This window comes from Sarcophilus harrisii, chromosome 3, assembly GCF_902635505.1.
Source record: "Sarcophilus harrisii chromosome 3, mSarHar1.11, whole genome shotgun sequence".
In the NCBI taxonomy this organism is placed as follows: Eukaryota; Metazoa; Chordata; class Mammalia; order Dasyuromorphia; family Dasyuridae; genus Sarcophilus; species Sarcophilus harrisii.
The window spans coordinates 139,253,065-139,267,652 of NC_045428.1; the positions used below are offsets into that span (position 1 = coordinate 139,253,065).

Below are 14,588 nucleotides of genomic sequence, written 5' to 3' on the forward strand. Positions count from 1 at the left end.
ATCATTAAACAAAAGAAATGTGTTGTCTAAAACCTACAGAGATCCCTTTCATGCAGTAGGTTTGGGGGAAGAGAAGATTGTTCTTATGAATTTCCAGAAAACCGACTTTGATTAAATTAGAGATATTCTTCACAAAATCATCTTTGTGAAGATTGACAAATGTTTTGAACTTTGAAACATTATCCTAAGACCTAAGGGGAGTATATTTAGAATTTAAATACTCAGCCAGACAAAATTCAGTAGTGATTATACTTTAATCAACAGTCTGTAAATATTTATTAAGCACCTACTGGGTGCCAGGCACTGTGCTAAGTGCTGGAAATACAAATATTGTATGGCAATGAGGTCTTCTTGAGTGATAAATTCTCTTTCAGGGTTCCCTGTCCCTCAGGCATTTATTAAGCATATGCTATGCAGATCAGGCAAGGTCTGCTGGTGATTAGTTCCTCTTTCCCATCTCTGGAAGTATTGTTTATGGGTCCAATTCTACAGAATACTACAGAAGAATTTTCAATCTGTATTTGTGAAGGGAGTGTACACATTAATGACATCGCTAGTACTTTGTTCTCTCCAACTCCCTCTCCATAATAACAAGATCAAATGAATGAAAGAGTAAACATAGTTAGCTAGGTGGTACAGTGGATAGATTGCTGTGCTAGTTAGAAACATTTGAGTTCAAATCCAGCCTCAGATACTGTTATTTAACTCTGATCTGCCTCAGTTAATTGAACTATAAAAATGGGGATTATAATACCACCTATTGGGATTGTTGTGAAAATAAAATTATATAATATTTGTAATGCTTCTGGCACATAGTAGGAGCTATATAAATGCAGTATTACTGCTTGCTCAGAGAAATTTTAAAAAATGTATTTATATTGTCTTTCAGCCCTTCTTCCCCTTTGCTGTTTTTAACAGGTTATCTTCTTCTGTGGCAGGCAGACCAGAAATGCATATTGAGAACTTAGTCTTCTTATTTGGTTATCACACATTTTCAGCAGTGGACAGTTCTTTTTTTGCTCTGCCTACCTTATGTACTGTAGAAATGATGAAGTGATCACTATGCTGGTCCACGTATCTCCTTTGCTTTCAGTGAGCTCCAGGGAAACAAGGGCTGACAACCTGTGCATGAGCAGTTTTGCTGCTGTCTACTTCTTCCACACTCTTCATGCACAGAATCTAGAAGTATTAAGTAACTAGGGATACATATGCATAGCATACACACATTATTTTCCTGACGTATACTGTCTGAAATGGTAGACACAGAACTAGAATTGGATTTAGAGGAACCTAAAAGTTAGCTCATGACAGGAAAAACCACTATCTGTAAGTTATCATAAAACCAACCATTCTACTAAATTTGAGAATTGACTTTATTTTATATTTTTTGTTATTTATTATTTTATATTCAAATATCATGAAGTCTCAATTTGAATTCAAACTATCTGTGACCTTAAGCAAGCTACTTAGCTTTTGTATGTAGATTTCCTTAGTTGTAAAATGGGACTAATAATCCCTATTCATATAGGGTAGCTGAAAGTCAATTAATAAGCATTTATTAAGTGAATACCATGTGCTAAGAATTGTGCTATAATGCTAATTATATTAAAAAATAAAATATATAAAAAGCTAGCTATATACAAGGAGGTCAGTAGTGGGAACAAAGGAGGAAGAATGTGTGAGACATGGGAGCAGCCAAAGAAAATGCCCAGAGCCTAGAGGTAGATTGTTTATAGAACAGTCAGGAGGTTGGAATCACTGAATCAGAGAGTGAGTATGGGGGAATAAGATGCAAGAAGACAGAAAAAGTAGGAGACTAGTTTATGGAAGGCTTTGAATACTAAAGAGAGCTCTTGGAGGCGATAGGAATCCATTGTAGTTTACTATATGTGTGTGTGTGTGTGTGTGTGTGTGTGTGTGTGTACATGTGCAACAAGATTAGACCTGCACTTTAGGAAATCACTTTAGAAGCTGAAGGGATTCTATATTGGAGTGAAAAAAGACTTGAGACAAGCATCCATGCCCCCCAGAAAGCTATTACAACTATCAAGGCATAAGATGAGAGCCTGCACCAGAATGGTGGCAGTGAAGGGAAGAGGACAAATTCAAGAAATGTTGCAAAAATGAAATCCCAAAATTGTGGCAATAGTTCAGGTAGGTGGAATCCATGATGAGTCCAGTTTGAGATATCTGAAAAGCAGCTGAAAAGGCAAGACAGATCAGCAGAAAGACTAAGGCAGGAAAGAGAGATTTGAGAATCATCATCATCAAGATAGTAATTAAATACATTGGAGCTGATGAAGTTGCCAGGTAGAAAGAAAGAAAAGAAAATAGAAAGAAAGTAAAGAAAGAAGAGTAAATGGCCCAGGACCTTAGAGACATCTGTTATTAGAAGGAATGATCTAAAGGAGGATCCTACAAAGGAGGCCAAAAAAAAAAAAAAAAAAAAGAATGATCAGAGGGATAGGAGGAAAACCAAAAGAATGGTATCCTAAAATTCTGCAGAGAAGGTCAAAAGAGATATAGGACCATAACCATTAAGGATGGAAGGAATAAATGAAGGTTTTTTTTTTTTTAAGTACAGAAAACATGAGCATGAAGCAAGCAATAGGAAATGTACTGAGAGTGAATATAAATACACATATAAATTCATAAGACTCTATGTAAATATACAATGTCATTCTGTATGACTTTGTTTCTTCAACTTAAAAGAGAATCAGAATAATATATTGGAAGGCATTATGACAACATGATATTTAGAGTCTAAAATAACTGGGTACAAATCTTATTTCTTCTATGTAGTACCTTTATGACTAAGTAAGTATTAATCTAACACTTAATTTCTACAGAGTTCAGTTTCCTTTTCTATCAAAGAATTACTACTTTGAGCTCTGAATCTGTGATCCTATAATGTTATGATCGAGAAGAATCTTTCCTGATGTAACTCTATGACAAATCAGTGATATTACACATGAAATGTTAATTGTGATCATTTTCCATGTTTGCAGATGGTACTAAAAGGTTACTGTATAATGGGACATTAGGCAACTGGATGATACAGTAGATAGAGTGCTGGGCCTGGAGTCAGAGAGATTTGAATTCAAATCCATCCTCAAATCACAATCTTTCTTTGCCTCAGTTTCCTCATCTATAAAATGGTATCTCTAATAGTAGTATCTACTCCTCTGGGTTGTTGTGAGGATCAAATGAGTTAATAATTACAAAGAACTTAGTATAATGTCTGGCACAAATTTCTATAAGCTATGAATATTTTGTTATTACTTTCAAGGCTAGCTGATTTATTTTAGTTTGCAACTATAATACCTATTCCTTTGAACTGCTGACAAATATGCTTCCTCTTAGGAATTGGTAATTCTGTACATAGCTCTCATCTTTGCTACACCACAGATAGGAATACACAACTATAGTTTGCTATCAAAGCTATGGTTGTATTTCAACTTAGTTTAATATTTTAAATTATCATTCATATTGATTTTGCCACAGTAAATAGAACTTTTGAATATACTTCTGCTTGTGAGTTTTGAGTAAATGTGAGTTTTTGAGTAAATCGTTTTTGTATCTCTAGTTGCTATGTCTTCTCTTTGTCTCATTTTGAATTAAGTTGGTTCCATGTCTGAACACATCCTCAACTTCTTACTCTTACTTACTTTAGCTTTCTTTAAGATTCAAGATACATTATACTAAATAATTTTTTTAGTCATACATTTATTGCCAAATAATATATAATTGTTCCATTAGCTTGTCCAGTCATAGATGTAGACCTATTCACTTCTGAATTATCATCAGAGAGCAATTAACCAGGTTTAGCATTGTAAAGAAGTATTTATTAATAAGCAGTTTATTGTACCCAGTAATATGCTAATAACTGTACTGATATAATTTTGATAATCTAGTCAGTCATATAGAATTTAGATATTTATATGACAAATAATATTTTAAATTTTACTGAATCTTTGTCTGCATACTCAAACAAATTAGGCCATTTTGTTGGCCTGTTAATGGGACTATCATTTGAATTGATCTATTAATGAAAGATTTTTTAAACTTCTTTTCAGCCCAATATTCAGCTAGTAATCTGGTAGTCGTATCAATTAATTAATTTAGTCAGGAAAGAAAATTGGTTTGTGTTTGTTGACAGTCTAATTATTATTTTTATTCTTTAGGAAGATTCTTCTTAGGTTCATATTACATAAAGAAAAATTGGTTGTGTGTGTCTCAAGAGAGAGCTCAGTTAAGAATGCTTATGTACCCCTACGTGTCTGAACGGTGTTAGTCTGCCTCTTCTTTATGGAAAGTTTGGGGCATCAGCATTTTTCCTGATAGCAACAACAGATGAAAGACATTTTGACAAAAACCTAATGAAATTCAAGAAGCCAAATGGTCCCTAAAGAAATATTATTTAGGTCTAGAAAAATTTAAAGGCTTTCTTTACATAGTGAAAAAGTTCATTGTGCTGAAATATAAGAATAAATTTAAACTTACAGCACTGAAGAGGAATAAAGAAACAGGACAGCTACATTTACTGAGAAAGAATATTGAAATCCTGTTCCATGAGCACAAGCATGATTAGAGGAATCCACAATAAAGTTAAATTCTAGGTATTGTATATAACAATATGCGGCATTTTTATGGGCCATTATTATAGATTTTTGGTGTTAATTGTTTTCTTTGTTTCTCTGTTCAGAGAATTTATCAACAGCCTGCGTCTATACAAGACTTTTTATGGTGGCCTGGCTGATCAACTTTGTGTTAATGAATTAGCTGCTGCTGATGGACTGCCCTGTTGGAATGGAGGAGATGTAGTCAAAAGGTAGTTTATCTTTTTTTTTTTTTTTTTGTTCTGTTTAATGCTAATAGACATTTATTTTCCTTCTGTTCTTTTTTTTTTTTCCCTTGACCCTTTATTTTCTGGCTTCAAGTTGTGTGTGTATGTGTATGTGTGTGTATGTGTGTATATTTGTATGTGTGTGTGAGAGAGAGAAAGAGAGGGAGAGGGAAAAGGAGAGGGTGATGGAGACAAAGGGAGAAGAGAAAGATATTCTTTTCTGATGTGAATTGGGTAGTATATTATGTTTTTAAAAGTAACATTTTTATAAGTAAATCAGGAAGCTAGCTTTTTAAGTGTCTATGATGTTCTAGAAAGGAGAAACATAATGAGAAAGCATACAACTATGTACAAACAAAATTTGTTTCTGTATATGTATGTGTATATACACACAAGATGCCTACATTTGTATATACATGCATATGTGTGTATAGGAAAAGTTTAACTACATAATATAATGTATAATTAGATTTGGGATAGTCACAAACATATTTTTATATGATTAGAACAGGAGTAATCTCAGAAAAGGCAGAATAGAAGAGATTGATAAAAGTCTTATAGAAGAGAGGGTTTTAGCTGAGATTTGAAGAAAGTCAGAGAAGAAGTAGAAATGAAGAGCAAGGTAGCTCTAAGTATGAAGGACAGTCAATGAAAACACTTAAGAGACAGAATATTGTGTGTGTGTGTAATATCAAGGATACTAGTCTCACTGGGTGCAGAGAATTTAGTGGGCAATAAGTAGTATGAAAACTGGAAAGTTAGGAGGAACCAGGTTAAGAAATTCTGAAAAACTAAATAGAGGATTTTATATTTGCTATTGGAAGTAATAGAGAGATGTAGTATTTATTGACTATTTGGATGAAATATTCTGACCTGTATTGTAGCTAGTTCAATTTGACATCTGGGTGGAGGATGGATTGGAATAGAGAGGGAAAAGTCTTTGTACCTTAATTAAAATAGATTGTCCTCTTTCCTAATCATGCTTTTTCTAGTCCACTCTTCTTACTAAGTCTCATCCAACTTTTGAATCCACTAATTTCTGTATCATCTTAGTATTTTAAGACTATGTGTTTGAATGAATGAAAAAATGAAAATATCTATTAAGTGTTTTGTATGTCATAAACTGCTTTTGGTATATCATGTTTGTATATAGGCATGACAATGTAAACTTGTGAATATATTATAGTTATATGGAAGGCCAGATTTTTGTTAATAAATGTGTATAACTTTAAACAATTTGCTTCCGTTCTCAGTTTTTTTATAAGTAACATTAGAGAGAGGAGGAAGGAGGAAGGGAAGGAAGGAAAAACCATGTATTTATTAATAGTATCCCATTTGATCCTCACAAACAACCTGATAAGGTAGGTTCTATTGTTACCCATCTGGCATTTGAAGTCACTGTCAAAAGCCAGATTATTATCTGAGTTAATACTCAAGTCTTCCAAACTCCCAGTCTAGAACTCTATTTACTTACAACCTAGCTGACCTTTCAAATCTTTTCCTCTTAGAAAACTATGATCCTGTAGCCTCCCAATGCTTTTTCCAGTGCTCTTTTTATTACCCAGTTGTGACTCTCCAAGGAGCAAAATTCACCTATAATGTTTTTTATAGTATCACAGAATAAAGTATAATAAAATTATAGTATAGCAATAATAATTGTTATCAATAATAATAATAACAATATCTTATGTGATATTTTTAACCTCATTATGACTTTTCTCTGAAAATATAAATTGAATAGTACTTTCCTACCAAAGGGACTTTTCTCATTGAGATTTCTTTATACCAGAGATATCACAAGTCTCAACAAATAGAAAAAAATTTTTCCATAACACTTTCATATACAATATTATTTTATTACTTTTCCAATAATCATTTTGTCACTCTTATTGAAAATATTTGTAGAGGTCTGATGACATTTTTTTTATTATAACTTTATTGACAGAATCCATGCCAGGGTAATTTTTTACAACATTTTCCCTTGCACTCACTTCTGTTCCGATTTTTCCCCTCCCTCCCTCCACACCTTCCCCTAGATGGCAAGCAGTCCTATACATGTTAAATATGTCACAGTATATCCTAGATACAATATATGTGTGCAGAACTGAACAGTTCTCTTGTTGCACAGGAAGAATTGGATTCAGAAGGTAAAAATAACCCAGGAAGAAAAGCAAAAATGCAAACAGTTTACATTCATTTCCCAGTGTTCTTTCTTTGGGTGTAGCTGTTTCTGTCCATCCTTGATCAATTGAAACTGAGTTAGATCTCTTTGTCAAGGAAATCCACGTCCATCAGAATGCATCCTCATACAGTATCATTGTTGAAGTATATAATGATCTCCTGGTTCTGCTCATTTCACTTAGCATCAGTTCATGTAAGTCTCTCCAAGCCTCTCTGTATTCATCCTGCTGATTATTTCTTACAGAACAATAATATTCCATAACATTCATATACCACAATTTACCAACCATTCTCCAATTGATGGACATCTATTCATTTTCCAGTTTCTATCCACTACAAACAGGGCTGCCACAAACATTTTGGCACATCCTGGCCCCTTTCCCTTCTTTAGTATCTCTTTGGGGTATAAGCCCAGTAGTAGCACTGCTGGGTCAAAGGGCTGATGACATTTTAAAAAATGCCAATAAGGAAACTGAGATTTGGAAAATTTGTCGCTGTTTTCAGTGAATAAAATGTAATATAAAACAACACAATAGTATAACACACCATAATGTAATGTCATAACATACCATTCCTATTCCTATAACCCACCACCACCACCATCACAACAAACCAGCACTTTGTTTATTTATTTTTGCAAAACAGTGGAGGTTAAATGACTTGTCCAAAAGCCCACAGCTAAATGTTAAGTGTCTGAGTTCACTTTAGAACTCAGGTCCTCCTGACTTAATGTCCAGTGTTCTATCCACTGCACAATTTAGTTGTACTCAAACTAATACTTTAAAAGCAGTTTATATGACTTTAGGATCAGCATTTATCACCTGGGGAGCTTCTACTAGGTAAATGGTTGCACAAAAATGTTTGATCCATTGTATCTCCCAGTATTTGTCTGCTTTTTGTGATTCTTGTTCATATGTTCCCTTCTTGTATCTATTTAATTTGTTCTTATGAGACTTTATTTCCTTTTGCATTATGAACATCCCTTGTACAATGTTATAAAAGTTCTCCAGTCTGTCATCTGTATTTTTTATTATGCCATCTGGGCATTTGGTAAGAATTTTAAATAATATCGTTGGACTTATTCTTGTGGTATTTTATCAGATATATCTCCTTGTGTTGAATACAAATTATAGATAATTACCTTTGTGGGTGACCTTTTATAGGCATTTCAATGCTGAGTATTAGTGTTGTATTTGAAACTTCCTACATATAGTCACATGTCCTTATTGTTATTTTCAAAACCAAACCAATTTTCATTGAAATATAAATGCATACTATATAATACATGCAAGAAGTCAATATATCATTCAATTGATTATTTGGAAGGAAATAAAAGAATAAGGATTTATTAGTTAAAATTGTGCTAAGCACTTTACAAATATGATTCCTTTTAATCCTCAGAGCAACCTGAGAGCTAGGTTTTTTTTAGTAGCCTCATTTTTATGGTTCTTGCTTTTCTTTCTTTCTTTCTCCTCCCACTCCTCCTCCTCTTCCTTCTCCTTTTCCTTTTACTCTTCTTCCTCTTCCTTTTTTTTTCTTTTTCTTCCTTATACAACATTGCTTTTTATTAATGGGAATATTCTTAAGTGCAGAATGAAAAGCCTTATCGAAATCCAGATAAATTGCACATATTTGGTTCTTCTCTTCTGTCCAGTTTATCACATTATCATAGAGTAAAATAATTCTTTTAGAAACAAATGAATTGCTGCTGATTGTTGATTTGCCCCCGCCCCCGTCCTCCCAAATATTAAACCTAAACTAACAGTTTTTTTTTTAAACCAGGACTTCTTCTTTTCCTAATTTGTTTCACGTGGCAGATCTATTTCTGATGTCACTTTCTAGGGATGTTTGTCCTTTGTGAATTCTCAAAATCTGGCCAGTAGTATATAAGTACCTAGTTGGCATGTTGCTAAATCTCAAAAACTGGAAGACATCTATACATAAATTCATCATCCTTTCTTATTCTTGTTTGTTTTTCCTCTTTTCTTCTAACAGATGAAACTTTTCACTTATCTACTCAGCTCTTAATTATTTTAAAATGAGGATAGACATGAAAAAGACATCAAAGTATCTTTACGTTTGTCATCTCTCTTATCTGCTTTCCTTTCCTATCAGGTAGATGGCATTTTCTTGCTCATTTTCTTTTTAATCCCATAATTTGATGTACTTTTTTCTTTATTACCTATTCTCTACCTTGTAAGTTACATTTTCTTTCAAACTGTTACGTAAATTTTCTTGGCCCCTTACACCTTGTACTACTTTTTGTATTCTTTAGAAGCCTCGCTTAATTTTCTTTCAAGTCTTGGTTTGGTTCTGAGTTTAGTTAACTTGGCAGTCAGTTCCCTTCCCTTACCTTCTGATGTGCTAGCTTAATTTAATTTGTGGCCACAGACCAGTCATTTAACTGGCAGTCACATTTCTGATGTTTCTATATCTCTTAAATAATACTTCTCTATACTCCTAGTTTGTTAAAAGCTACTTTCTTGAAATCCTTTTTCTTTATCATTATCAGATACATATTCACAAGGACAGTCATTGCTACTAGGTATGATTGGAAGATGATCTTATGGATTTTTTTTTGCCTTTTAATATCTCTTATTCTATTGTGGTGTCACCCTTAGCCCATTCTTGGAATTAGGATATTATTTGCTGAAGGCAGCAATTCAAAATTCAGACAAATATGTTTGCCTATCAGATTTAAACAGTAATATATTCTGCATGTTGCAGAGATTAGTTTATTCAAGTGTTTATACTTGAATGAAGAAGAGGTGTACAAGAAAGGTTTGGAGTATGGAGGCATGAGATTCTTCAGGTCTGCGGGTGGGGGAGGAGTGCTAGGAAGAAAAAAAAGACTTTCACATTTTTGTTGTTTAAAAAAATGCAGATTTCTTCTCTTCTTGGTATTAGGATCATAAGTGTTATCATGTTTACCAAAGATTTGGCTCCACTGTGAAATGTTCATCTAATTTCTTCTCTCATAGATGAGATCAAAACCTGCCCTACTTGATTTCATCATCAAAATTTATAATTTTTTCCTAATATTTTATTAAGTGGGTTTTACACAGTAATATTTTGAGATGGCACATATTTGACTAGTTCATATCTATCATCATTACCATTTCAGGACCTAGAGAAACTTTGAATTGATTAAAGAAATTCTAATTTGTTTTCTTAATGCTTCTTAGGATGTTAATGATAATGATACAACAACAACAATAGGAACTACTGATGCTGCTACTATTGCTACTACTTTACTCATCCCTATCATTTATACATCCCTTTAAGGTTTGTAAATTGCTTTACATATACATTCAGTCCTAACAATAACCTTGTGAAATATGAACTATAATTTCTACATTTTATAAATAAAGAAACTGAAGCACAGAAAGGTTAAGTAACTTCTCCAGGATTACATAGATATTGTGTCTGAATAAGAATTTTAAATTCCATGATCTGATTGTAGTTTTGTAATAAGCTTTAAATGCATATTGCTCTAATTTTTTCCCTTCCCGCCTCCACCTTAAACCTGACAAATTTCAAAACTGTCTCATGTTCAAAACTAAAACTAAACAAAATAAACTCTGGAAGGATCATTGGATATGGTGGTCAAAGATTCTGATATCTGAGATAAATCACTTCATCTCTTTATAAAATGAAGTCAAATGGGATCATCATGAGTGTAGAATTTGTACTTAGTTCAAATTCTTATTCAGCTAATTAAGTTCTGAATGACTTCAGACAAATCTCTGAGGCTGTTTCCCTAAATGTAAAATAAGTAATTGAACTAAATGACCCTAAAGGGTCAAATCTAGAACTACAATCTTGTTATCTTGGATATCTCTCCAAGCTTTGAGTTATGCAATACTGTGGTTATTTTTTTCCTTTTATGTGCTGAATAAGATGTATCTGCCACTCTTCCATCCTAGTCTTGTGTATTTCTTCCCCCCCTCTCATACTTCAGGTTTTTTCCCCCCTCAGAAAATCATAACTTTGGTTCTGAGTAAAAATCATCTGATTTTTGGCTTTCCCATATACTTTATGTTTTTATATGAATGATTCACATAATAGAGTCCTTCTCTTCACCACACTCTCCCACTTCAGCCTAATAAAAACTTTCCACTTTTACTTTGAATTGGTTCTTTCCTCATTCACTCAGTAATTTGTTGACCTTGGGACTTTGTCAGTTCATCCGCACTGTACTTCACTTAAAAGTTATTCACCACTCTACCCCCTTCTGGATGAGCCAGAATCTTCATTTCCAAATGAAGGAGTATGTAAAGGTTAAGAGCTGCTGAGAGTTGCAAGTAGTTGGGAGGTCGTAGCTTCAGATTTTGATGGCTCATGTTACTATAGTTACTATTCTGAATGTTGCTTTTCTTTAAGCTTTATATAAGAACAAAATAAAATGTTCCTAGTCAATGCATCAAACCATTCCTCTGATTATGAAGAATGATCATATGCCTCATACTTATTCCATATCTTCAGTTTCTCCAGGGAGTGATAAAAGTAAAGATACAAAGATAAAGTGATATAAAGGTAAAACAAATACTTTTTTATATAACCAGTCGCTTGGGACTCATCATTCCTCAGCTCAGTCCCATAGTCCACCTAATGAACTACTAGGCAACTAAAAATAAATCTTTGAAATGATTATAAATCTCCTAATAGCACACAATATATTGTTTTGGATGACAAGAAGGTTTAAGTCTTCAAGGGTTTCCCATTTTCTTCTTTTCTTTGAATTCCCAAAACTTATAATTTATGTTACAAGTTGGAATGTCCAAAAGAAAATTAGGTTGAAGTATCAATAATCACTTTATGACAAGTAGTCTCCCTGGGTTTTTCTTGGTACAGTGACACTAAACTAGACTTGTCCATTTTTTACTTGCTTTCCTTCAAATATTGTATGTTTGCTTGGGTGGAATAGGAAAAAATGGGAACCCTTAATTATCTTCTATATTTTTTGTCAGCAAAAAAGAAAAAAAATAATTTTAGTACATTTGATTAGAGAGCATCAATGTATACTGAATAGATCAAATATCTGAATAAAAGTGTGTCACATACCAAAAAACATACTCATCTTAAAACCTACAATGTTATTCAGTGCAGGTCAAAGTGTATTAGATTTTAAATATTTTTATTCTAGAATTTTTCTAATGTTTGAATGTTTTTAGAAAATTCTGCTATGTGCAAATACAAAATAGCATTTAAGACACTTCTCTACTTTCCTATAATTCTATTTTAGTATATTACTTTTTGCCATGATATAGACTTTGCCATGATATAGACTGTGGTTCATTAAAGACCACCTATTTATTTAGGTTTTATCATAATTTCATATTTCAACATGAAAAGATTTCCTAATAGTGATTTTTTTAGTTCATTAATACAGGAAGTACAGGAAAAAATATGGGAAAAATGCTCAGAATGTCTAAATCTTCAAATATTCACAATAAAAACATCACTTTGACTTAGAAGAATTACTTAACTGGTATCACTAAATTTCCCTCCCTTACCACAGAGTCTCTTTGTTGCCTGACACATTTTGCAAAGCAGATAAAAATTAAATTATGGCTTTGAATTGAAATGACTTTGGTAAATACTGACTTGAAATTTACCTTGTAAAATATAACATTTTTCATCAAGAACTCCTGTCATATAAAAATGGAGTTTTCAACACTGAATTAGCAACCTCTTCAGTAAAATACCAAAGTTGATGTGGGACATAGTTCTAGATGACTTATCTTGTCAACATGAATGCTTCTCATTGAATCTTTGCCAGAATGTTGAACTCTGTTATTTGGCATACTTTCAAGGTTGAGCACTAATAGCCACTAAGGTCTCAGTGTTGAGGTAGAGTTGGCTATTACTATATAATACATATGTAACTCTCTTTCTTTGGTGACAGGAGTTTTTGATGGGGTAGAAGGAGGAAGAAAAAGACAAAAAGTTCCAGGGAAGTAGATAAATACAATTTGTTCTTATCTTACAAAGTTTATTTAATAAATCTCAGTTAAGCAAATACTTATGAAGTGCTTCATTTTTAGAACAGACTGCTAAGTTGTAAAGGAAGTATAAAGCATAATCAAAATAGATCTTAAAAAGTAGTATGCTGCTAAGTGCTAAACAGTTGAAAAACTTAAACCATTATGTATTTTCAGGTTTAATTTTTATTAACTCTTCCTCCACCATTTTCTTAAATCTAGACAATCAACAAAACAAAACTTCCATCATGGTTTAGTAGTATTTGCTGATTTCTAAGCTATAAATACTCATAATGAACATTTAACAATCTACTTGAGAGCTGGTACAAGGTTCCTCCAGCATCCCACTGGCCTTGGTTGTCAAGGACATTGAAATCTATTAGGAGACTGTAGTGATTTAAAAGTTAAATGGAATGCAAAATTATGCAAAATAACTGCATGAGAAGTACACATTAGTAAGTACGTGTGTATCTATGTTGGAGAAAGCCCAATGTGCAGACCTAGGAATAATCATGAAAAACTTACTTTGATTTGGATTTTAAAGAAGTAATAAGGATTCAACAAGTACATGTGGATAAAGAAGACAATTCAGTTTATGTATTATGTTTTACAATGTTTACTTCATTCTGTGATAATGTGAGCCTGTTTTTTGTTGTTTATGACACCACTTAGGGTGTCATTTTCTTCTCTTGATGTTATAAATAACCAAATGACCCTTGGCAGAAAAATAGTTCCTCACTCCTGCTGTAATGGAAGCTGTTTCTATACAAATGCACAAAAAAGTAAAGTAAATATGCATGTATATAAATATATGCATGCATGGATGCATGTTTATATGTACTTGTAGCTAGTATATAGCATAATGCTATATGCTACATGTATTTTATGAACATATTATATACACATATATACATATACATACAGTAATGCTAAGTTAAAAATGTATTGATTTTAGGACACATTAAGGTTTTATAAAAGTCAGATTTCAAAATTGTATCAGTAAGGGAGAGGAAAAAGTAAAACGTATCTGAATTCATCTAGTATAAATGTTTATTTTCATAAAGTTCAAGAAATTTAGCTGCGACCTGTCAAAGAACCAGGGACTAGGATTGGACAACTGGCTTCCAAATGTGGGAAATGAATGTATATATAAACCTCCAACTCCAGGAATTATTTGCTTTAGAAAATCTCTGAAGCCAGCCACCTACAGCAATAAGTTGTCAGAGCTCAGCATGCCTAATACTTAGAGTTAGACTTGGTATAATAGATCAAAATCTACTATAATTTCACCCCTTTATTGTATTTTGCTTGTCTAAGTGAGAACATTCAACCATATCTACAAACTTATCAGTGGGAACAATCAAATGGATACATTAGAAGTGTCTGTTTATTTGGTGAATAGACCAGTACAAACAAAACATTTTCTCTGCAACAGGTTATTTTCTCTAGTCAGTTTTTTTCCCATTTTTTTATACTATCGCTTAAAGAAAATAAAGTAAATAAGGTCAGTGTCAAAAATATGTTTTGTCCTGGTAAAGGCAGAGAGATCTTCATCTTCCACTTTTGTATGACATTTC

At 32.8% G+C, this 14,588-nt stretch overlaps 1 protein-coding gene across 1 annotated transcript in view; it reads left to right on the top strand.

The window, feature by feature from the left end:
* The window catches only part of GPC5 (glypican 5), a 2,065,974-nt gene that overhangs the window by 472,663 nt on the left and 1,578,723 nt on the right, over positions 1–14,588 (top strand). Inside the window, exon 5 of the mRNA XM_031963619.1 lies at positions 4,706–4,831. Within this exon, the coding sequence (XP_031819479.1) occupies positions 4,706–4,831 (126 nt within the window). The remainder of the gene's footprint in view (positions 1–4,705; positions 4,832–14,588) is intronic.